The following is a 23419-nucleotide window of genomic DNA, read 5'->3' as shown; positions in this document are numbered from 1 at the left end:
CCATGTGAGTCTGCATGGTCTTTATGGCCCAGCTGAAGCGTCCATTTGTGCATGGAATTCGGTGGTAGGAAGATCAGGGCGCTCCACGAGCCTTGGGCACCCTATTTCCAGTGCGTTCTGGGTTGTCAATGTTAACGACCCGACGTCTTTTGTTCCAATCGGCTGTATTGGTGAACTGCTCATCGAGGGCCCAATGCTTGCCCGGGGCTATCTGAATGTGACCGCCGAGGTCGCCGCCAACTGGCTTGAAGGGGTTGATTGGCTTCCTGGTGACAACCAAAGAAGGAGGGTTTATCGAACCGGTGATCTCGTCAGGCGGAATGCGGATGGTACTTTCGACTACATCGGCCGCAAAGATACCCAAGTCAAGCTCCACGGTCAGCGTGTTGAACTGGGCGAAATCGAGGCCCGAATTCAGGAGTTCCTACCGCAAAACATGGCTGCGATTGTGGACGTTGTCAAAGATAATGACGGCCCTGCTACTTTGTTAGCTTTCATCTGGAACTCTGATGGACGCTCCTGTTCGCCAGCCCGTCTCGTGGACACCATATCCGATGGAGCGCGAGCCATCATCTTGCACTTGGATACGTCTTTGAACACGATTTTGCCCTCGTACATGATTCCGTCATCTTACCTCCTCTTCAGCGGCAAACCGGAGCAAACCGCAACGGGCAAGATCAATCGCCGGTCTCTGACGAGCCAAGCCCAGCATATCACTGCTCAAGAGCGTCTGCGCTTTGCCCCTGACACTAGCTTCCGCGTGCTTCCAACTACACCCATGGAATTCAAGTTGCGCGAGCTATGGGCACAGATCCTCCGCATTGAACCAGAGGATATCTGCAAGAACGACAGCTTTTTGCGCCTTGGCGGCGATTCGATATCTGCCATTCAGCTGGTGTCGAAAGCTCAACTGCAAGGCCTCAACCTGACGGTCGCTACGATTTTCCAAGCTCCTCGACTCGAGCAAATGGCCAGCGCCATCGTTGAGGATGAGTCAGTTGTCTACAGCGAGGTGCGGCTGTTCGGCATGCTCTCGGCAGGGGAATCCAGTATCATCCTCGCTGAAGCCCGGAATCAATGCTCGTTGCCTGAGAATGCCATCATTGAAGACGCGTACCCTTGCACCAAGCTTCAAGAGGGTTTAATGGCATTGTCCGTCAAACAGCCTGGCAGCTACGTGGCCAAATATCTGTACCGCCTCCCTGATCACGTTGATGTGGCTCGATTTAGGTCAGCTTGGAAACAAACCATGAACATTTGCGCCAGCTTGCGAAGCAGAATCATCAACACATCGACCAAAGCGACTTTCCAAATCGTGCTGGAGCACGAGTCGAGTTGGGAGCCGCTACCGTATCACGACCTTCACGCTGTACTACGATATGCCCGGACGATCAACATGACCTACGGTTCAGCATTGTGCCAGTATGCGTTCGTTGAAGACGAACACCGGAATGCATTCTTTTTCTGGGCAATGCATCATACAGTCTTTGACGGGCTGTCTACCCAAGTTATCCTCGGCATCCTGCACAAAGCGTACTTTGGCCATGAAACTCCGGCCCTGACTCCTTACTCTCGATTCATCCAGTATCTTCTGCAGATGGACGATGAGGCTGCTTCTGCTTATTGGAGAGATAATCTGCATGATGCTAAGCCTGCAAATTTCCCTTCGTCGCATAGCACGCGCGATAAACCAGCTGCCACATGTATCTCGGAGACATCAATTGGCTTCGTCGATGCTAGCAAGCTCAATGTCACGTTGGCAACTGTCATTCGATCCGCTTGGGCTATTGTACTTGCGAGATATTGTGACACTGAAGATATATGCTTCGGTGTCGCCACATCAGGCCGCCAGGCTCCCGTTCCGGGAATTGTTGACATGGTAGGACCGGCAATTGCGACTATTCCAGTACGAGTCAGACTGGATCGTCAACAACCCGTATCAGATTTCTTGCAGAGCGTCCAACAGGACGCACTGGAAATGATTCCCTACGAACAATTTGGTCTGCAGAACATTGCGAAACTCAGCGGAGACGCCTATGAAGCGTGCCAGTTCTCAAGCTTGCTAGTTGTTCAGCCCATACGCCATATTGCCAACAGCGAAGAGAGCAAGGAGCTGCTTGTTGCTGCCGAGGCAGCGGAAGGTGTCTCTGGATCTTTGAATAACTTCTTCAGTTATCCCCTGATTGTGCAAGGTCATCTGTATGATGACGAGGTGAAGATTGCAGTTGCATATGACCGAAGCGTTTTGACAGAGCGCCAGGTTCAAGCCTTATCCAAACAACTCGGCCACGTCATTCACCAGCTCGCGTCTGGCAATGCAACTTCCCTCCAGTCTATTTCAATCGCCTCATCACACGACCTTGACTTGGCCATGGCTTCGAATAGCGAGGTACCTGAAATCATCAACTCATGTGTGCATGAGTTGATTGACAAGCAAGCTCGAATCTCCCCAGAAGCGCCGGCAATCTTGGCATGCGATGCGGAACTCACGTACAGCGAATTAGCTGCAGCTTCAGACAGACTGGCGTACCAATTGATCCACGTCCATGGAGTTAAGCCTGATGACTTTGTCAGTGTCTGCTTTGGCAAGTCTGCCTGGCATTTTGTGTCAATCCTCGCGATCAACAAGGCTGGAGCTGCTTGGGTGCCTTTGGAGCCATCTCAGCCCGAGGAACGTTTGACCCAAATTGTTCGTCAGACCAAGGCCCGACTGGCATTAGTTTCACCAAACAACGCTCAGCTCTGTGCCAAAATCGTCAATGAGGTGGTCGAGGTGACGGCCGAGACTGATAAACAACTGAGTCGATCTGCGATAAGATCATATGAGCCCCTGGCAGTTTCACCTCGTAGTGCTGCGTACGTCCTCTTCACCTCAGGAAGTACTGGAACGCCAAAAGGTTTCGTTATGAAGCACCAATCTCTATGCACCAGCCAAACTGCTCTTGCTGCCAGACTCAAGATGACCTCAAGTGTGCGGATAATGCAATTTGCTTCCTACGTCTTCGACATGTCAATTGGCGAGTCCATTGCCCCATTAATCTCCGGAGCTTGTGTTTGCATGCCCTCGGACCAGGAGCGTATGGAGAATATCGCGACTTTCATTCGCAGGCGACGAGTTAACTGGGCTTTCTTAACACCCACCTTTGCTCGCACATTCCAGCCCACAGATGTTCCTGGCCTCGAACTCCTTTTCCTTGGAGGTGAATCTGTTCCCCAAGACTTGTGCCTCACATGGTATGGGAGGGTCCGACTTATCAACGCATGGGGTCCTGCAGAGGCCTGTGTAGTCAGTGCCTTACACGAATGGACGTCTGCTGAGGATTCATCGCTTGTCATTGGGCGTCCTGTTGGTGGCTTCTGCTGGATTGTCGACCCGGATAGGCCACAGTCTCTTGCACCCTTTGGCACAATTGGAGAGGTCGTTATCCAGGGCCCAACACTATTGCGCGAATACCTGGGTGAGCCCGAAAAGACAAAGGCTGCGTTGGTTTCTGAGCCTAGCTGGGCGCCGAAACCAGATGCTCAGCACTGGAACCGCTTCTACCGAACTGGCGATCTGTGCTACTACAACTCTGATGGCGACCTTGTCTTCAGCGGCCGTAGGGATACGCAGGTCAAGATCCGCGGGTTCCGTGTTGAAATTGGAGAGATAGAGCATCATATTCGCGACAAGCTTGATGATGTTTGCGAAGCTGCTGTTGAAGTCTTGAAGAGCACTGCTGGAGCAAGTCTGATAGCATTCGTCAGTTTCAACGCTGAAGCTCAGCAGCTAGACATCGCCAGCAGTGAATCGAGCGGTGGCATATTCCTGCAGCCGACCTCTCATATGCAGGAAGCGTTCAGTGCCTTAGAAGGACGTCTGAAGGCTACGCTGCCCCCATACATGGTCCCATCAATCTTCGTTCCCTGCAAATACCTCCCGTTCACAACCTCCGACAAGCTGGACCGAAAGAAGCTGAAGGCCATGGCGTCTTCTCTCAGCCTCGAAGACTTATCCAAGTATACGCTTTCCCAGTCAGAGAAGCATGGTCCGGAGACGGAGATGGAAAGACGGATACAGCTCATCTGGGCTGAACTACTCAATGTCCCTGCCACATCCATTGGTTGGGATGACAGCTTCCTGCAGATTGGTGGCGACTCAATCATAGCCATCCATTTTGTCACTGCCGCTCAAAACTCCAACATCGGACTATCGGTGGCGGATATCTTTGAGGACCCCAGGCTGTTAGCCGTTGCCGCGAAGGCGACCAACCTCACGGAAAGCGCCTCAGCTGCAGAAATCCCAAGATTTGGTCTCATCGACGAGCAAACGCGAGAATTACTTTCCGGCCAAGAATTGCGACAAAGTTACCATCTTGCGAATGACGTTGTCCTTCGAGATGCTTACCCTTCGACCAAGATGCAGGAAGGCCTTCTGGCTCTCACAGAGAAACAGCCTGGCAGCTATGTCGCCAAATTTGTCTACCGCCTTGGTAGTACTGTCGACGTTGCGAGGTTCCGAGCTGCATTCGAAGACACGGTAAAGCTCTGCGACAACCTGCGCACAAGAGTTGTCATTGTCGGGAACCAAACCATCCAACTCGTCCTCGAGAATGATTTCGCATGGGATGACTTACAAGGACAGGAGCTGCAGTCATATATGCATGCCCTGGGGTCCTCAAACATGGCTTATGGCTCGCGATTGAACCGAGGTGCAATTGTCAAAGATGGTGAAGAGACTTACTTTGTGTGGGCTTTGCACCATTCCATCTTTGACGGTTGGACAATGCGTCTCATGATGGATGTCCTTCATTCAACGTATGCTGGGCGGTCCCCTCCCTCTTTGCAATCGTACAACAGGTTCGTTGCATACGTTGCCAACCTTGATTACGAGGAGACAAGAAACTATTGGGGAGCACAGCTTGATGGCGCAAGCCGGGCCGCGTATCCTCCGCTCGCAAAGACAAGCTCGAACTCTAGCAAAACCCTAGAGCGAGGTATGCAATTGCCCAAGATGACGGACCTGTCGGCTACCAAAGCTACACTGATTCGGGCTGCATGGGCAATGCTCCTCGCAAGGTACTGTGAAACTGATGATGTCTGCTTCGGTACTACTGTCTCTGGTCGCCAAGCGCCTGTTCCAGGATTGCCAGATATGGCTGGACCTGCTGTTGCTACTGTGCCTATCCGTGTCCGACTAGACAAGCACCAGAGTGTCTCTGACTACCTCGACACCATACAGAGCCAGGCCTTGAAGATGATTTCTTACGAGCAGTTTGGCCTTCAGGAGATACAGAAAAGCAGCCCTGGAGCTCAAGACGTGTGCAATTTCTCGAGCTTGTTGGTCGTTCAACCAACGCAGCACTTGGTCAATGATGAAAATGCACTGCTTTTGCCAGTACAGGCTGAGTCGCAAGAGGAGAGCTCAATGCAAGACTATTTCACGTACCCCCTCGTCATCCAGGGACACGTCATGGGCGAAGACATTAAACTGATGCTCATCTATGACTCAAACGTTCTGCCAGAGTCACAGGTGTTGGCCATATCTCATCAAATGGAACACATCATGAGACAGCTTATTGCAGAGCCGCAGTCACTGCTTGGCGATCTATCTTTATCTTGCGACTGGGATGTCGAATTTGCTAGGGAAGCCAACAAGGAAGATCCACCTGAAATCATCGACTCTTGCCTGCACGAGCTCATTGAGCGCCAGGCAAAGATACGTCCTGACGCTGTAGCTCTGCTGGGCTGGGACAAGGTGTTTACCTATGAGGAGTTGAACAGGGCAGCCAACAGACTGGCTCACCATTTGGTCACGGACATTGGCGTCAAACCTCATGACCTCGTTCAAGTCTGCTTTACCAAATCGGCTTGGCATGCTGTGGCCATTTTGGCCATCAACAAAGCCGGCGCAGCTTGGGTCCCTATCGATCCATCGCACCCTCTGCAACGCCATCAACAGGTAACAGCTCAGACTAAGGCACGAGTTGCGCTGGCATCTGCAGACAATGTGGAGAGATGCTCGCAATTAGTCCCGTGTGTTGTTGTCGTCTCTTCTTCCCTGGATTCCAATCTCTGTAAGAAGCCCTTCAGCAGCTCTCATGCCCCGGACGTGTCAGTCACTCCGCATCACGCCGCCTACGTCTTGTTCACTTCTGGCAGCACGGGTGTGCCCAAGGGCTTGATCATGGAACACGGTGCCCTCTGCACAAGTCAGATGGCTGCTGGCAAACGCTTCGGGTTCGCCCCAAGTGTCAGGATCTTGCAATTCGCTGCCTATGTGTTTGACTATTCCATCAGCGAGATGCTAGCGGCCATGATGTATGGTGCCTGTGTGTGTATTCCCTCTGAGGAAGACCGCATGAACAGGCTGAAGGAGTACATTAACGAAACCGGCATCAATTGGCTATTCCTTACCCCGTCCTTCCTACAGACCCTGAAGCCTGAGGATGTGCCAGGTGTAGAATTGGTGGCTCTTGGTGGCGAGGCTGTCCCACGCGCTCTGTTTGAAGAATGGATTGGCAAAGTGACATTCTTCAACGTCTGGGGCCCGTCAGAGACCTGCGTCATGAGCACAATGCACAAATGGAGATCCTCAGGAGAATCGGCTGCAACTATCGGAAAGCCGGTAGGTGGATTCTGTTGGATTGTTGATCCGGAAGATCCATGGAAACTCGCACCGACAGGAACTGTTGGCGAGCTTATTGTGCAGGGTCCGACGTTGCTACGCGAATATCTGGACGACGTCGAGAAGAGCAAGGCTGCCATCTTGGAGGGTCGACCTGACTGGGCTGTGTATCCAGATACGCAGCACTGGACTCGCTTCTACAAGTCTGGGGACCTCTGTTCGTACAATCCCGATGGCACTATCAGATTCTATTCGCGAAAGGATACGCAGGTCAAGATTCGCGGTCTTCGTGTGGAGCTGGGCGAAGTTGAATATCGCATCAAAGAAACCTTCTCCGAAGCCCACCAGGTCGTTGTTGATGTGTTCAAGTCCGGGTCGGTCTCAACGCTGGTTGCTTACTTTTGCTTCAGCGATGCCACTGTCGACGTCTCCAGCAATGCTCTCGACGATGTCTTCATGCCGTTGGAAGAAGCAACGCAACAGCGTCTTGCAACAATGGTCGGCGAGCTCAAGGTTTTGCTTCCAGAATACATGATTCCTGCCCTCTTCATCCAATGCCAGCATATGCCAATTGCCACCTCTGGCAAGTTGGATCGAAAGACGCTGCGAGGCCTTACCTCGGCCCTTACGAAAGACCAGCTGGCCGCTTATTCACTCGTGAATAGCAAGAAGATCATGCCTCAAACCCCCATGGAGTGCAAGCTACAGACCATCTGGGCTGACGTCTTGGGTATTCCCATGGAAATGATTGGTCGTGATGACAGCTTCCTTAGTATTGGCGGTGATTCGATCGCGGCTATCAGGCTTGTTGCTGCAGCTCGCGATCAGGGAATTGCGTTGACAGTCAGTCACATTTTCGATGACGGTCGACTGTTGTCTGTTGCCTCCAAGGCTTCTTTCATCAGCGATGGAGGCTCCGAGACGCTCACCCCCATCGAGCCGTTTGCTCTTCTTGATGAGCTGCACCGCGATCTGATGGCCGATAGCCCTCAAGAGTTCGGTTTAGAACTTTCTCAGGGTATCATGATCGAGGATTGCTATCCATGTTCCAAGATGCAAGAAGGCTTGATGGCATTGGCTGTCAAGCAACCCGGATCTTACATTGCCAAGTATAACTATCGCATCCCGTCGCATGTCGACGTCAATGCCCTGAAGGCAGCATGGGAACGCATCGTCAATCAATTCCCCAACCTGCGTACCAGAATCATCCGACTGGGCGCTGTCTCCGTCCAGGTCGTTGTGAAGGGAGATACTGTCTGGGATTCCACAGAACGGATGACCCTTCGGAGCTATTTGCAGCAAACTCGAACAATGGAGATGGGATATGGTTCACGGCTTTGCCGCTCTACCATCTTCAAGGACGGTGACGAAGTGTACTTCTCTTTCAACCTTCATCACGCCGTCTACGATGGTTGGACATTGTCGGTCATTTTGGAGGCATTCCACCGAGCCTACAAGGGTCTCCAACCCGCCATCACGGTTCCTTATTCACATTTTATCAAGTACACAATGGAACTTGATCACAAGGCAGCCGGCGACTTCTGGACGAAGCAGCTTGAAAACGCTCGAAAAGCAACATTCCCCTCAGTTCCAATTACGTCTGCTAGCAAGCCTGAAGCTTCGCGTACAATGACAGCAGAACTTGAGCTTTCCAGGAGTAACACCAGCATCACAACAGCTACGATTGTGCGTGCCGCTTGGGCAGTAGTCCTTGCTCGCTATTGTGATAGCACCGATGTTTGCTTTGGCGCGACGGTTTCAGGACGACAAGCATCGCTCCCGGGTTTGACACAAATGCCTGGGCCGGTGATTGCAACCATACCCGTCCGAATCCATCTTGACCACGACAAGTCGACGACAACGTTCCTAGAGGACGTCCAAACACAGGCGCGGGAGGCGATACCTTACGAGCAGTTTGGCCTGCAGAGTATTCGCAAGCTCAACGCCGACGCCGACGAAGCCTGTGACTTTACCAGTCTGCTTGTTATCCAGCCTCTCAAGATGCTTTCTCACCTGGAAGGCAGCGACGAAAGCGCTCTTTTGGTTGGCGTCGAGGATGTAGATGACAGCTCAGACGGAATGCAGAACTACTTCTCATATCCTCTTGTCCTCCAGGCCCATCTGAGCGACGATTTCATGAGAATCGTCCTCATCTACAACCCACACTGCATTGCTGAGCAGCAAATCGTCGCATTGTCTGAGCAGCTGAAGCATGTGATTGCCCAATTGGCCGAATCACAGCCCAGCCAGATGCTACGCGACGTTTCTCTCGTCTCCCAGTGGGATGTCGAACAATCGCGCAAGTTCAATGCAGACGTCCCCGAGATTGTCGATTCCTGCTTCCACACTCTCGTTGAACACCAAGCTGCTCATCGTCCTGATGCCATGGCCATCTCCTCTTGGGACGGCAACTTTACCTATGCCCAACTCGATCAGGCTGCTAACCGACTTGCAAACCACCTGGTACAGACACACGATATCAAGACAAACGACCTAATACACGTGTGCTTTGAGAAATCCATTTGGCACTTTGTATCTATCCTTGCTATCAACAAGGCTGGCGCCGCATGGGTTCCTCTAGACCCATCACACCCCTTACAGCGTCTTCAACAGGTTGTCAGCCAAACACGGGCCAAGGTTGCACTCTGCTCGCCGGACAACAGTGATCTTTGCTCCACCCTCGTTGAGTCTGCTATCCAGGTTACGCCCGAATTCGATAAGCAGCTACAAAAACAAGTCAACAGCCAACAAGGCCCGACGAAGAGAGCCTCTTCAAGCAGTATTGTCTATGTTCTGTTTACCTCTGGCAGCACCGGCACGCCAAAGGGCCTCGTAATGCAACATGGGTCTGTGTGTACAAGCCAGAAGGCGATCGTGAAGAGGCTTGGACTTGGACCGCAAGTGCGTATGCTACAGTTTGCAGCATTCGTTTTCGATTTATCGATTGGCGAAATCGTGGCTCCCCTAATCACAGGCGCCTGTCTATGTATTCCATCCGAGCATTCCAGGATGAACGAACTGTCCAGGTTTATGCAAGATATGAACGTCAACTGGGCCTACTTGACGCCTTCGTTCGTGCGGACCTTGAACCCGGATGAGATTCCTGGCTTGGAAGTCCTTCTGCTTGCGGGCGAGGCAGTTCCTCGTGATGTCCTGACAGCATGGTTCGGAAAGGTTCGCCGTCTAATCAACGGCTGGGGCCCGGCTGAGACTTGCGTGTTCAGTACCCTACATGAGTGGAAGTCGGTTGACGAGTCGCCTCTCACAGTGGGACGCCCTGTTGGCGGCTTCTGCTGGATTGTCGATCCCGATTCTGGCTCTCTTGCCCCCATCGGCACGCTTGGCGAAGTCGTTATTCAAGGCCCGACTTTATTGCAGGAATATCTCGCGGATCCTGAACGCACCAATGCCGCCATCCTGCCCTCTGCCGAATGGGCTCCTCGTCCAGACGAGACAAACTGGAACAGGTTCTACAAGTCAGGCGATCTGTGTCGTTACAATGCCGACGGAACCATTGAATTCTCAACGCGAAAGGATACGCAAATCAAAATTCGAGGTCTGCGTGTTGAATTGAGCGAAATCGAATACCACATTCAACAGTCATTGACCGGTGTGCGTCAGGTGGCTGTTGACGTTTTCAAAGGCGACAACGGCTCCAATCTTGTTGCTTACATTTGCTTCACTGATGAAACGAAGACGGCCGGCGTCAAGGCCGATGCTTCAGAGAGGCTATTCTTATCCACCGATGAGAACCTACAGAACCAGCTTATTGCCCTCGTTGGAGAACTGGGCGTTGCCCTGCCCCGATACATGATCCCAACCTTGTTCATCCCGTGTGCCTTTATGCCGTTCATCGCGTCAACCAAGCTGGATAGGAAGATTTTGCAGCAACACCTGTCGTCTCTCGATAGGGATCAGCTAGCAATGTATTCGTTGTCACACAGCGAAAAACGGCAGCCAGAGACCGAAATGGAACAGCGCCTGCAATTGATCTGGGCGGAAATCATGAATTTGCCAATGGAGACTATCGGTAGAGACGACACCTTCTTCCAGTTGGGAGGCGACTCAATCATGGCTATATACCTTGTCTCAACGGCTAAGGAAGAGGGTATCACTCTGACGGTAAAGGATGTGTTTGACGATCCCAGATTGTTGGCCGTGGCCTCAAAGGCTGTTCTGAGCCAAGACGATATGGAGCCAGCAGGCTCTGCTCCAGAGCCATTCAGTTTGCTGCCTGAACCACAGAAAAGCCTTGTCCTCGGAGAAGAGGTCCGAAAGGTGTGCGGCCTTGCTAAGCATCAAACCATCACGGACGCGTATCCTTGCAGTTCTCTCCAAGAAGGCCTCATAGCCCTTACCGCCAAGCAGCCAGGGTCCTATGTCGCTACCTATGCCCATCATCTATCCAGCTTCGTGGACATTCCCATGTTCAAGGCTGCGTGGGACTCGGTGGTAGAGACCTGTGACAATCTTCGAACACGAATCGTTGTCTTGGATGGCGTCATGACGCAGATAGTCCTCGATCACGACAGTCAATGGGTGTCTGCCGTTGATGAAACGCTCGGGTCTATGACTGGATCGTCACGCAATTTGAAGATGGGCTATGGGACTCCCCTCTGCTGGTACTCCATCGTCTCTGAGAAGGGCGAGAACTACTTTGTGTGGTCAGCCCACCACTCAATCTACGATGGTTGGACCATGAGAGTCATGTTCACAGCTCTGTTCTCGGCTTACCAGGGCATGTACGCACCTGAAGTCCGACCCTTCTCCTCTTTCATCAGATCGGTAAAGGAGCTCGATAATGATAAGGTCGCATCGTACTGGACCCAAGAACTGGCTGGAGCAAAACGCGCTTCGTTCCCGTCACGCCGAACTGCCACGGGCGTCATGGAAAGCAAGCGATTCAGCTCAACAATTGCATTCTCCAGATCAGTGAGAACTTCCATCACTCAAGCATCTGTCCTGCGAGCCGCGTGGGCCATTGTCCTTGCCCGATACTGCGACAGCAACGAGGCAGTATTCGGAGCGACGGTCTCGGGTCGTCAAGCCCCGATTACAGGAGCTGAGATGATATCCGGCCCGATGATCGCCACCGTGCCTATCAGAGCCCGTCTAGACAATCAGGCGCCTATAGCGAGGTTCGTCCAAGATATGCAGAGCCTGAGTTCATCCATGATTCCATACGAGCAATATGGTTTGCAAAATATTGCCAAGGTCAACCCTGAAGCTAGGGAGGTTTGCGATTTCTCAAGTCTTCTTGTTGTCCAGCCACCTGCACACGGAGCTGGAGACGACCATGGCGAGAGCATCTTTGTTATTGACGAGTCCGCAAGCGATCTCACGATGGACTCTATGGACGGCTACTTCAACTATCCTCTCGTGATAATCAGCAGCCTTTATCCTGAAGAGTTCCGACTGAACTTCTTCTACGACTCTACAGTGCTGTCGGAAGCTCAGGTCGTTGCTTTGTCGTCTCATTTGGACCACGTCATTCAACAGCTCATAGCCAAGGAAGCAGTGAATGCTCCTCTCAGCTCGGTGTCTCTTCTCAGCCCCTGGGATCTGCAACAAGCAATCGATTCAAGCCGATTGGAGCCCTCTAGCTACACTTGTACGCACTGGGCCATCCAAGAAAACATCCAGTCCCGACCAAATGACGTTGCCATCGCGTCGTGGGATGCAGAACTCACCTACTCCCAGGTAGGCACCTTTGCTTCGCGTTTAGCAATCAAGTTACAGGAACGCGGTGTTGGCCCCGAAACCCTGGTCCTTCTGTGCTTCCCCAAGTCAGCTTGGGCCGTTATCGCTATGGTGGCGATCGAAATGGCCGGCGGCGCCTTCGTACCCCTTGACCCAGCCGCTCCGGCAGCCAGACTGAAGGGCATTATTGAAGACACGCATGCCACTCTTGCTATATCTAGTCCAACCAGCGGCAAAGTGCTCGAGGGCCTTAGTGTCGACGTCTTCTTCGTTGATGAGGAGGTGCTTTCCGACCTTCCCAACCCAACAAAGCCCGTGGCATCCAAGGTACGGCCTGATAATGCGGGCGTGATCCTGTTTACCTCGGGCTCTACAGGCAAACCAAAGGGCATGGTAATTGAACACAGAAACCTAGTCTCGTCCAGCGACGCATATGGCAGTCTCCTTGGCATTGGGCCGGGTACACGAGTCTTCCAATTTTCGGCTTACACCTTTGATGTCGGCATCCTCGACTGTCTTGTGTCCCTAATGCGCGGAGCCTGTCTCTGTATACCGTCTGACCACGACAGGATGAACGATTTAGCCGGTGCCATGCGTTCCCTCAAGGCCAATTGGGTCTTCCTGACTCCTACAGTTGCCGACCTCGTATCTCCCACTGATATCCCCGATATGAAAGTGGTGTGTCTCGGCGGTGAGGCCATCAGCAAGAAATGCGCAGATCGCTGGGTGAATCACGTCGAGTTACATGGTCTCTATGGACCGGCCGAGGCATCCATCTGCGCGTGGAATCCCACTGTTGGCAAATCCGGTCGGTCGACTAACCTTGGAAGGCCGATTTCCAGCGCGTTCTGGGTCGTTGAACCAGGTAATATTCATCAGCTTGTGCCTGTGGGATGCGTCGGCGAACTTCTTATCGAGGGCCCTATGCTTGCCCGCGGCTATCTTAACGTAAGCCCCGAAGTTGCTGCCAGCTGGATGGAAGGCGTGGACTGGCTTCCAGGCGGAAAGAAGAGAGTGTATCGCACAGGCGATCTGGTTCGCCGCAATGCTGACGGCACGTTTGACTACATGGGTCGCAAGGATACTCAAGTCAAGCTTCACGGCCAGCGTGTCGAGCTCGGTGAGATTGAGTCTCGAATCCATGAGCTACTGCCTGACAACATGGCCGTCATCGTCGATATCCTCAAGGCAGATGACGAGAATGCCCACGACATCCTTCTGGCATTCTTGTGGTATACCGACGACGAGGCGACTTCTCAGCCACAGGCTCTCCGATTGATGCAGTCCGTGCCAGAACAGGCTCAAAGCGTCATCTCTCGTCTTGATTTAGCCTTGGGAGAAACCCTGCCATCGTACATGATTCCTTCTTCCTACTTGATCTTTGAAGGCAAGCCGGAACAGACAACATCAGGCAAGGTGAACCGCCGCTCATTCGTGGAACTCGGCCGAAGTGTCTCTGTCCAAGACCGCCTACGCTTCACGCCGAGCGCCAGTGACTATGAAGCACCGACAAGCCCAATGGAGCTGCAGCTGCAGAGCCTTTGGGCCCAAGTTCTCAAGATCAGCGACGTATCGACCATTGGCAAGCACGACAGCTTCCTCCATCTTGGCGGCGATTCGATCAGCGCAATCGAGCTGGTTTCCTTGGCCCAGCGGCAGAACATTGGCCTCACGGTGGCAATGATATTCAATAACCCGCGCCTCTCATCGATGGCAGAGGCTATCCAGCTCGAGACTGCTCCATCTTCTCCAACTCACGATGTCGCTCGGTTTGGCCTCATACCAACCAGTGACAAGCAGAGCGCTCTGAAGGCGGTGCAAACGCAGTGTAAGCTTTCAGACTCGGCCGAGATCGAAGACATGTACCCCTGCACAGACCTTCAGACAGGATTGATGGCTTTGACAATCAACCAGCCAGGATCCTATATCGCAAAGCACGTCTATCGTCTTGCACCACATGTGGATATTGATCGCTTCAAACTGGCCTGGGAGCAAACCATCCGATACTGCAGCAACCTTCGCACACGAATCGTGCTCTCTGGAAGCACTGCCGTTCAGGCGGTCATTCAAGAGCCAGTTCACTGGCCTTCTAGTTATACCGATCTGCGTTCATTCCTCCTATCACAGGAGAACTGCACCATGACCTACGGGTCGCCGCTCTGCCGATATGCAATCATCAAGCAGGGCTGCGATCGATACTTTGCAGTAAACATCCATCACACCATCTTCGATGGATGGACTTTGTCAATTGTGCTGCGAACGTTGCTCGCCATGTACGCCCAGACAGAGCCGCCATCGATTCTCCCGTATACCAGCTTCGTCAAGCACATCATGGAGCTCGATCAGGAGACTTCCCGCGAATACTGGTCGACTCAACTTCGCGGCGTCAAACGCACCACGTTCCCGGTGGTTGCTACACAGAGCAAGCCGTCATCCACCGCACAGAAGATTGCCGGCATGCTAGACAAGAAAGTCCACCTGCAGCGGCCGTCGGGGTCCTCCATCACCAGAGCTACCATTATTCGTGCTGCATGGGCAATCTTGCTGGCTCAGTACGAACATGACGATGACGTTTGCTTCGGCACGACCGTCTCTGGGCGACAGGCTGCAGTGCAAGGCATTGACGAAATGCCTGGTCTCGCTCTTGCTACGGTTCCTATACGCGTTCAGCTCGATAGGCGGCAAAAGATATCTGCTCTACTGCAGGCGATGCAAGACCAAGCCTTTGAGATGGTAGCTCACGAGCAGTACGGGCTGGCGAACATCTCGAGAATCAGCACCGACGCCAAGGAGGCGTGCAACTTTACCAACCTCCTCATCGTCCAGCCTGCCCAGCAGTTCACCCCAACTGACAGTGGGACCGAATCGGCCGTATTCTACCCCGTGGCTGCTGAAGGTTTCGCTGAAGGTGAACTCCTGGGTGACTACTTTAGCTATCCTCTCGTCATGCAGTGTCAGCTGCTCGAAAACGATGTTCAGTTGAGTATAATCTACCAGACTGATCTCGTCAACAATTCTCAAGCGAACGCGCTGGCCGAGCAATTCTCCCACGTCCTTGGGCAGCTCCAAACGAATGGCGATATGACACTGTCGGAGCTCTCCCCCACGAGCCCTTGGGATATTGAGCAGGCGATCAAGTGGAACAGCCTCGACATCACACCAACAGAAGCCTCCGTACATGACTTGTTCGCCAAGCAAGTTGCAAAGGCACCGCAGAAGGAGGCCCTCTATTCCACCGCCGGCAGCATGACATATGCAGAAGTCGATCGGTTGTCGAACCAGCTGGCTTTGCATCTCGTCCAGCTTGGCGTCAAGTCGGAGACAATCGTGCCCTTCTGCTACGAGAAATCCTTGTGGTCGATTATCGCCATGATCGGTATTATCAAAGCTGGCGGTGTCTTCCTACCGCTAGACCCCAGCCATCCGCTCAGTCGTCGACAAGCATTGGTCAACGAAACAAGTGCCCAGTACATGATAGTATCCCCCAGCACAGCCAAAGAGTGCGCGGGCATGACCAGGAACAACATTGAGCTTTCGTCGGCCTTTTTCTCAAGAACAAATGGCCGCGCCTCCTCTTCACGGAAATTCAAGGCTGCGAGATCCGGTCCCGGCAAAGCCATGTACATCCTCTTCACCTCTGGATCAACAGGAAAGCCCAAGGGTGTCATTATTGAACACAGAGCCATATCGAGCTTCCTTGTCAAGGTCTGCGAAGCCTTCCAGTTTACTAGTGAAACGAGGGCCTTTCAATTCTCCAGTTACGGGTTCGATGCCTCAATATTCGAAATCTTTGCCGTCTTGACATCGGGAGGAACCGTGTGCGTTCCCACCGACGCGGAGCGCATCCAGCATGCAGCAAGCTTCATGGAGCAGGCCAAGGTCAACATCACGCTTCTCACCCCGACGTTTGTGAAGACAATCAGCCCACAGATGGTCCCTTCATTGAAAACACTGCTCATTGGTGGTGAAGCTCCATCCAAGGACGTCATGGACTTGTGGAGTCAACACGTCAACCTCTGGAATGTTTATGGACCTACTGAAACCTGTGTCGTGTCTTGTATCCAGCGTTATGCTGATGCAGCATCAGCTACGACAATTGGTCGTGGGTTCGCTCATCATTGCTGGGTCGTCAACCCAGAAAATCACGATGAGCTTGCACCCATTGGTTGTGTTGGCGAGCTTCTGATACAAGGAGAGGCCTTGTCTCGTGGCTACATCAACGATGAAGAGAAGACAAACAACGCATTCATCAGAAATGTCAAGTGGCTTCCTGACAACGTCGACGTCGGAAGACGAAGGTTCTACAAGACTGGCGATCTGGTCCGATATAACCCGGATGGAAGCCTTCATTACCTTGGCCGCAAGGATACGCAAGTCAAGATCCGAGGCCAACGCATCGAGCTGGGCGAGATTGAGTACCAAATCAAGCTTCAGTCGTCCAATATCGAGCATGCGATGGTTGATAAGATCCGCCATGACACTCACGAATCCCTTGTTGCCTTTATCAGCTTCTCCGGCGACAAGAGCCCCAGCGATGCGTCGCGGATACAGGTGTTGGATCATAATACCGAACTGCAAGAGCTCTTCTCTCAGTTAGCCACGGACCTGTCTACCGTCCTGCCTACTCACATGGTTCCCAAGTACTTCATCGCCGTCGAGTCCATGCCAGTCAACACCTCCGGCAAGCTCGACAGAAAAGCACTCTTGCAGACAGCGGCAAGTCTCTCCTCGGAAGACTTGGCTGTTCATTTGACCGGCCAGCGTCTACCTTTCCGTGACGCCTCAACCGACCTCGAACACTGGCTCCGAGCACAGTGGGCAGAGGTCCTCGAACTGCCTAGAGAAAGCATCAGCGTGGACGACAACTTTTACCAGCTGGGCGGCGACTCCATCCGCATCGTCAACATCTCGAGGCTTGTCCTTGACAAGTTTGGAGTGTCCCTTGGCAGCACCCTGCTGAACAGCAAATATACGACAATCAGCAACATGGCCAAGTTCATCTCTGTGAGCGCGGAGAACGGGGCCACAGAGGTTGACCATTCAGATGCGCAAGTCGACCTCATGGCCAAGATCAACGCCATTGCCAGCTCGCCCTGGATGCAGCACCCGCAAGCCCTACTTGAGAATCCCACAACCACACTGCCTGACCAAGCCACAGTTTTCCTGACTGGAGCTACTGGTTTCCTCGGCACCGAGATTCTCAGACAGTTGGTTCAAAGTCCAGCAATCAAGTCCATCGCCGTTCACGTCCGCTCGAAATCGCTAGCACAAGGAATGGACAGAGTCAGGGAGACAGCCAAGATCGCAGGCTGGTGGCGTGATGAAGATGAGGCCAAGTTGGAAATCTGGCCTGGCGACCTCTCCAAGCCACGTCTCGGCCTTGCAGAAGCACAATGGCAGCGCCTCTCTGGGGTGTCACAATCAGAGGCCAACATCGATGCCATTGTCCACAACGGAGCATCGGTCAACTGGAACGCCAACTACGAGACGCTGAGCGCTCCCAACGTCAACTCAACGGTCGACCTACTCATGGCAACGGCGACATCGCCATGCCAGCCCAAGTTTGTGTTTGTGTCGGGCGGTGCCTTTACGGATCCCGTAGAGAACCCGGCTGTGTCTGCTGCCCTTCTTGGCGGTGCGAATGGGTACTCTCAGTCCAAGTTTGTCTGTGAAGCTGTCATCACGAAGATGGCCAACAGCCTCCCCAGCACTCAGAACCGCGTGTCGACAGTCAAACCGGGACGTATCATCGGAAGGGCAGAGAATGGCGTTTCCAACGTCGACGACTTTGTCTGGCGTGTCGTCTCCACGGCGGCATCGATTCAGGCTTACCCTGAGGAAGCATCAGATCACTGGATGGTCATGCAGGACGTGGGCGTCGTCGCATCGAATGTCCTCCACCAGCTCTTTGCGGGTTCCATCAAGCCGTTCAACCTGATGGCAAGAGGAATGACAATGTCCGACTTCTGGGACCGTGTCAATGCCGAACTGGATGTCCCGTGCAAACCCGTCACCTGGCAAGAATGGACTGAACGCGCCCTGGCCTCGATGAACAAAGTCGGCAACACGCACCCGTTGTGGCCGGTGCAGCAGTTCCTTGGTCAGCTCGGTCTGCCGCGGGAGTTTGCTACGCTGGCGAATGCGGGCACTCATGTGTGCGAGCAGTCCCAGAAGGCTGTCCACAGCAACGTGCGGTATTTGAAGAAGATTGGGTTCATCCAGTCTTCGGTGGAAGGATTTGGGAATGTGCAGCGGGATGGCACGATTCGACGCGTGCATACGCTTGCAGGATAAACAGGGGTTTCATACTTTTTCCTTTGTCCAATCTTTCTCTCGCTATTTGTTCAGTGTTCTTGTTCCTAGTCTCTTGGAATGGCTTCTTCCACTTGTTTCTCTTCTTTCTTTCATTCTTTTTAGAGATAGTTTAGACTCTCGAGGGCAGCACTAGATTAGATTGATAAACACCACAAGTTGCCCCCATCTTGTTCCGCTCCTCATCAATATGTGGCTCAAAACCAACGCCCATCCACGTGCTATTCATATGTCCATACAGCCTCACGTTAACCCCAATGATCATCGAGCTTCCAAGCACGAGCAGCGAGTCATCAAGCCATCAAAACTTCTTCTGATCACGGCACTTGAAAAAGGAGCTTCAACCTTTTAATCCAGATTCAAGCTCTAGTCGATCCACACTCTCGGATCCATCCGTCCCTTGAACCACCAATGACGATGGAACAGGCTCATCCTTTTGCGATCTCGCTTCCCGTTTTTCTCTTTTAGCTCAGTCGGGCATATTAATTATTATCGCGCCAACTGACAGTAGTAGCATCTTCTATCACAGACACTAGGCTCTCTTTGTACGAGTATGAGAGCTCTTTTTTCCTTCCCTTCATGATGAGATTTTTTTTTTTTTTTTCCTCGCTCAAATCTTTCTCTCTTCTTTGGAGTTGACGTCTCTTGTTGTTCCCTTGATTCTTGTCTCATTGGGTCTGTGATTAAGAGTTGAGGCTTGGGGAGTATTCAGAGCTGAAGACTGTTTCCACCATGGGCGAAACTGTGGCGAACGACCAGCATGGAGGCTCGTCCGCCAAGGATGAAGCCGTGGCGATGGTGGGCGAAGTGCAGCATTCAATCGATCCCGCGGTGCTCGCAAGAGCCGTGAGGAAGATTGACTGGTTTCTGATGCCAGCAATGATATGCGGATGTGAGTAGCTCACCTCTTCTCCAGGGCTTTCTCTCCTGAAGCCCAAACAAAGAAAGTACCGTCTTATATGAAGCTGTACTGACACCGTTTCAACTCACCTTTGTCAGATGGCCTCGTCTACTACGACAAAGCCATCCTGGGCTCAGCCGCCCTCTTCGGCATGACGACCGACCTCCATCTCAGCGTCGTCGACAGCTCAACCGTCCCTCCCACGGTCGACACCCGCCGCCTCAGCTGGGCCACCTCGCTCTTCTACTTCGGCATGCTAGGCGGCCTCTACCCCATGACCTTTGCCCTCCAGCGCTTCGACATCGGCCGCATCCTCGGCGCCGTCGTCGTCCTCTGGGCGACCATTTGCATGCTGACCGCGGCCGTCACCTCCTGGCAGGGCCTGTACGTGCAGCGCTTCTTCCTCGGCTTCGTCGAGAGCATCATCCCCACGGGCTTCATGTGCATCGTGTCCAGCTACTACACGCAGTCGGAGCAGTCGCTGCGGCAGAGCTGGTGGTTCAGCAGCACCGGCTTGTTCACCATCATTGGCGGCGCGCTCAACTACGGCTTCGCGCAGATCACCGGCGGCGGGCTCAAGAGGTGGCAGTACATCTACCTGCTTGCCGGATCCCTGACGTTCCTCTTTGGCCTCTTCTGCTTCGCCATACCGAACTCGCCCGTATCAGCCTGGTTCCTGACCAAGGAGGAGCGATTCGCGGCCGTGGAGAGGCTTCGCCACGGACAGACCGGCGTGCGATGCACCAAGCTCAAGGCGTCTCAGCTGAAGGAGGCCGTGCTGGACATCAAGGTCTGGTTGATTGCCCTGATGATGGCCTCTGCATACACAGTCAACGGCGCAGTGAGCGGCTTCGGGCCTCTCATCGTGTCGACCTTTGGCTGGGACAGCCTCCACTCGATCCTCTTCCAGTTCCCCCTCGGCGGCCTCTGTTTCATCGTCATCCTGGCCACCGGCTACATCGGCTCCAAGGTGAACAACGTCCGCATCCTCATGCTCGTCTTGACCTGTCTGCCCGTCATCGCCGGCTGCGCCATCATCTGGAAGAGCACCTGGAGCTTCCACGCCGCCGCCCCCGTCGTCGGATATTCCATCACGGGCTTCTTTGGCGGCACCGTCAGCCTCATCATCACCATCGGCATGTCGAATGTGGCGGGCCATACGAAGAAGAGCTTCATGGCGGCTACCATCTTTGTGGCTTACTGCGTTGGAAACATTGTTGGCCCCCAGCTGGTTTGGTCACAGACGAAGAACCGACACTATCCTGCCTTGTGGCTTGGGCTCATCATATGGTACGCTTTCATCTCGCAGATCAAGACGAATGTATTGTGAGAGGTTCCACTAACGTGTCGTGTGCAGCTACATCATATGTATCCTTGCCTCAATCACTCTATACTTTGTCCTCCGAGCCGAAAACAAGAAGAAGATGGCCTTGCCGGAAGACGAGGCTGAGCGAGCAAAGCTTGCCTTCCAGGACCTCACAGACAAAGAAAACCCCTACTTTCGCTACGTTTACTAGGAGAGCAAGGATCGGTCATTCAGACAGAAAGCCAGCGTCATCTCTAATCAAAATGATGATACCCAAGGATCCGTTGCGCTCTCTCAGGTCATGAATAGTATTCTCTAATTATATACGATATCTTATCTACGGTTCATAGGTATATCCAACCCCAACCCTAATGCAGTAAAAGTCATCCAGGTTGCAGCATCCAATGCGTCCTTCAGAACCCAAAAGCCCCGTGCCACCGGGTATCAGCGCTTCGTCGCCTTCGTGAGATATACCGGCAATGCTCAAAACACCCGCGTAATGCTTGGCCCAACCCATTCCACCACTTCGCATTGCCTCTCCTGGCGAAACTTGTCGAGCCTCTCCTTGATCCAGCCGGATTTGAAGTCCACCCACTTGTCGTCTCTCTGCTCCGGCTCACGCTTCTCTCCGTACCTGAAAGATCTTGCGAGAACACAAACTTTTTCGTCTCTGCCTCTCCAATTCCACTGGACACAGCTGTCGTCCTTTTTGCATGCCTCTTCGCATTTCTCAAACGAGTCGATGCCTTGATCAGGGCCAGACTTGGAGGCGTCCCAATCTCCATTGTCCCAGTTGTCCAGAGTGTCGGATGTTCCCGGTCGATGGAAATTCCAGTAGTCAGCGTAGAGCAAGGGCCGCTAAGAAGCCAGACATGTTAGACATCTTATCACCATCTGACGCTTCGGAGGATTCTCGACATACCTTAAACTTCCTCTGCCCAAATTCCCACTTCCACGCCTCGACCATGTCCTTGGGCGTCGTCTTGTGCAGCGTCATGATAGGCTGGCACCAGTAGCGATCGCTAAAGGGGATCCCGTGCAGCGGATGAGGGTTGAACATGGGCCAGTATCCCTGCAGAGCCACGCCGTTGTTCCACAGCGTCCAACCGACAACGCTGTCGCCGCAGCACTCGTCCTTGATCAGGGGGAGCCACTCTTCGCTGACGGTCGGTCCGCTGTACTGGCCATGCGGTGCCACGTCGCGGCGCAGAAGGGCCTTGACGGCTCCGCGGCTGAGGGCGAATCCGGGGCCGCCGTTGGCAAACCACGTCTTGAGGCCGTCTCGACTGCTGTCGTGCCGCCCGGGGGATGGAGAGCCCATGTAGATGGGTACATCGGGGTCAAAGGTCGAGAGGAACCGGTACACTGTATCCCAGACGACGTATCTGTGAAGCAGACGCAAGTGGTCAGCGCGTCTCGTCCCTCAAAGCTGCCAACAATCAGACAAATCAGATGAACGTACGTATCCGTCTCGTAGAAAAAGTAAAACGGTCTATTAGGCCGCATCAACCAGGCGCGCTCAATCTGCGGCAGGAACTTGAACCGATCAATGATCCAGCCATTGACCTTCTTCGTCGCCTCCTTATCCTTGTCCAGCGTGCCATTCTGGCTCAGTTCCTTCTGCAAAAGGTAGTTTCCAATGTCCGGGTTATACTCGAGGTCGTAGTACTTGGGCGGCAGACCGGCGAGGATGTCAATGGCCGTGAAGTTGCGGATGCGCTCGTCGAGGTCGGAGAAGATGAGCAGCTCGTCGGGGCGGAAGCAGGCGCTGACGCTGTCGAGCTGGGCGTCGAGCTTGGTGCGGTCCTCGCCGTGGCCCATCTTGAGGACGGGCTGGACGAGGCTGAGCATGTGCTTGGGGAACGTTGCGCAGAGGTCGTCGGTCGACTTGCCGGTGGCATCGAGAGACACCGGCCAGTAGTCGCTGACCGTCTCGTACGGGTAGAAGCCGGGCGGCTCGTCGAAGCCCGGGGCCGGCGGCAGGACGGGGAGGGTGTCATGCTGCGGGCGCCAGACGAGGCCGAAGACGACGAGGACGAAGAAGGCGACGCCGACGAAGATGCGCATCAGGCGCTTGTTCAGGACGAAGAGCCCGAATTGCTGCGTCTCCGCAGGCTTGGGGAAGAGCGCCATTTCTGCCTGCGCATGGCCTTGGGAGCCTCGCTGCACAGGGTCAGAGGAGCGCGGAGGAGAGGAGGAGGAAGAGGAGAGGAAGACGTGACAGAATCGTAGTTCGCGATCCTGCTATTCCTGCTTCGTATTATTTTCCTTAACTCCCCCCCCTTCACAGCCACAGCGCGACCGGGATCTTGGAACATTTTTCTGTTGGCGGATGTCGCTCGTGAGGAAGCCCAAATGGGGGGCCTCGCCTCTTGAACCCAGTACATGGTTGCTGCGCAGAGACTTCGCACAATGGCGGGTAGAGTGTACCTGTCAGATTGGTGGCACTTCGGGAATTTTACCTTAATTCCATTAGCCCTCGTATTGCCCGAATAAAATGTTACAGAGGGACAATACTTGACAAGCGTACGATTGGGGGGAGTTTGTACGGAGTATAAAATGGAAGACAGTGCCTATCGAAGTACGCAGGAGC

At 53.5% G+C, this 23419-nt stretch overlaps 3 protein-coding genes across 3 annotated transcripts in view; 2 read left to right on the top strand and 1 right to left on the bottom strand.

The window, feature by feature from the left end:
- CCMA1212_000618 (Tyrocidine synthase 3) overlaps positions 1-18601 on the top strand; it is a gene marked incomplete at both ends in the record, with an annotated part of 41256 nt that extends 22655 nt beyond the window's left edge. The window contains 2 exons of the mRNA XM_073698079.1: positions 112-9453; positions 9634-18601. Coding sequence (XP_073563550.1) covers positions 112-9453; positions 9634-18601 — 18310 coding nt within the window. The remainder of the gene's footprint in view (positions 1-111; positions 9454-9633) is intronic.
- A 706-nt stretch (positions 18602-19307) lies between these two features.
- On the top strand, positions 19308-21037 carry CCMA1212_000617 (uncharacterized protein; the record flags this gene model as incomplete). Its single annotated transcript, XM_073698078.1, has 3 exons — positions 19308-19511; positions 19619-20810; positions 20878-21037. The coding sequence occupies exons 1-3, from the start codon at positions 19352-19354 to the stop codon at positions 21035-21037; spliced, it is 1512 nt and encodes a 503-aa protein (XP_073562750.1). The 5' UTR covers positions 19308-19351.
- Positions 21038-21309: 272 nt separating this feature from the next.
- Positions 21310-23059, bottom strand: CCMA1212_000616 (uncharacterized protein; the record flags this gene model as incomplete). Its single annotated transcript, XM_073698077.1, has 3 exons — positions 21310-21684; positions 21749-22211; positions 22289-23059. Coding segments are annotated over 3 exons (1608 nt in total), but the record flags the coding sequence as incomplete, so codon positions are not given.
- Between the last annotated feature and the right edge of the window lie 360 nt (positions 23060-23419).

The sequence above is a fragment of the Trichoderma ghanense genome (genome assembly GCF_004382785.1).
Source record: "Trichoderma ghanense strain CCMA-1212 chromosome Unknown scaffold_0, whole genome shotgun sequence".
NCBI lineage: Eukaryota > Fungi > Ascomycota > Sordariomycetes > Hypocreales > Hypocreaceae > Trichoderma > Trichoderma ghanense.
Note: the sequence above shows the minus strand (reverse complement) of the source record. Positions and strands in the feature narration are given on the sequence as shown.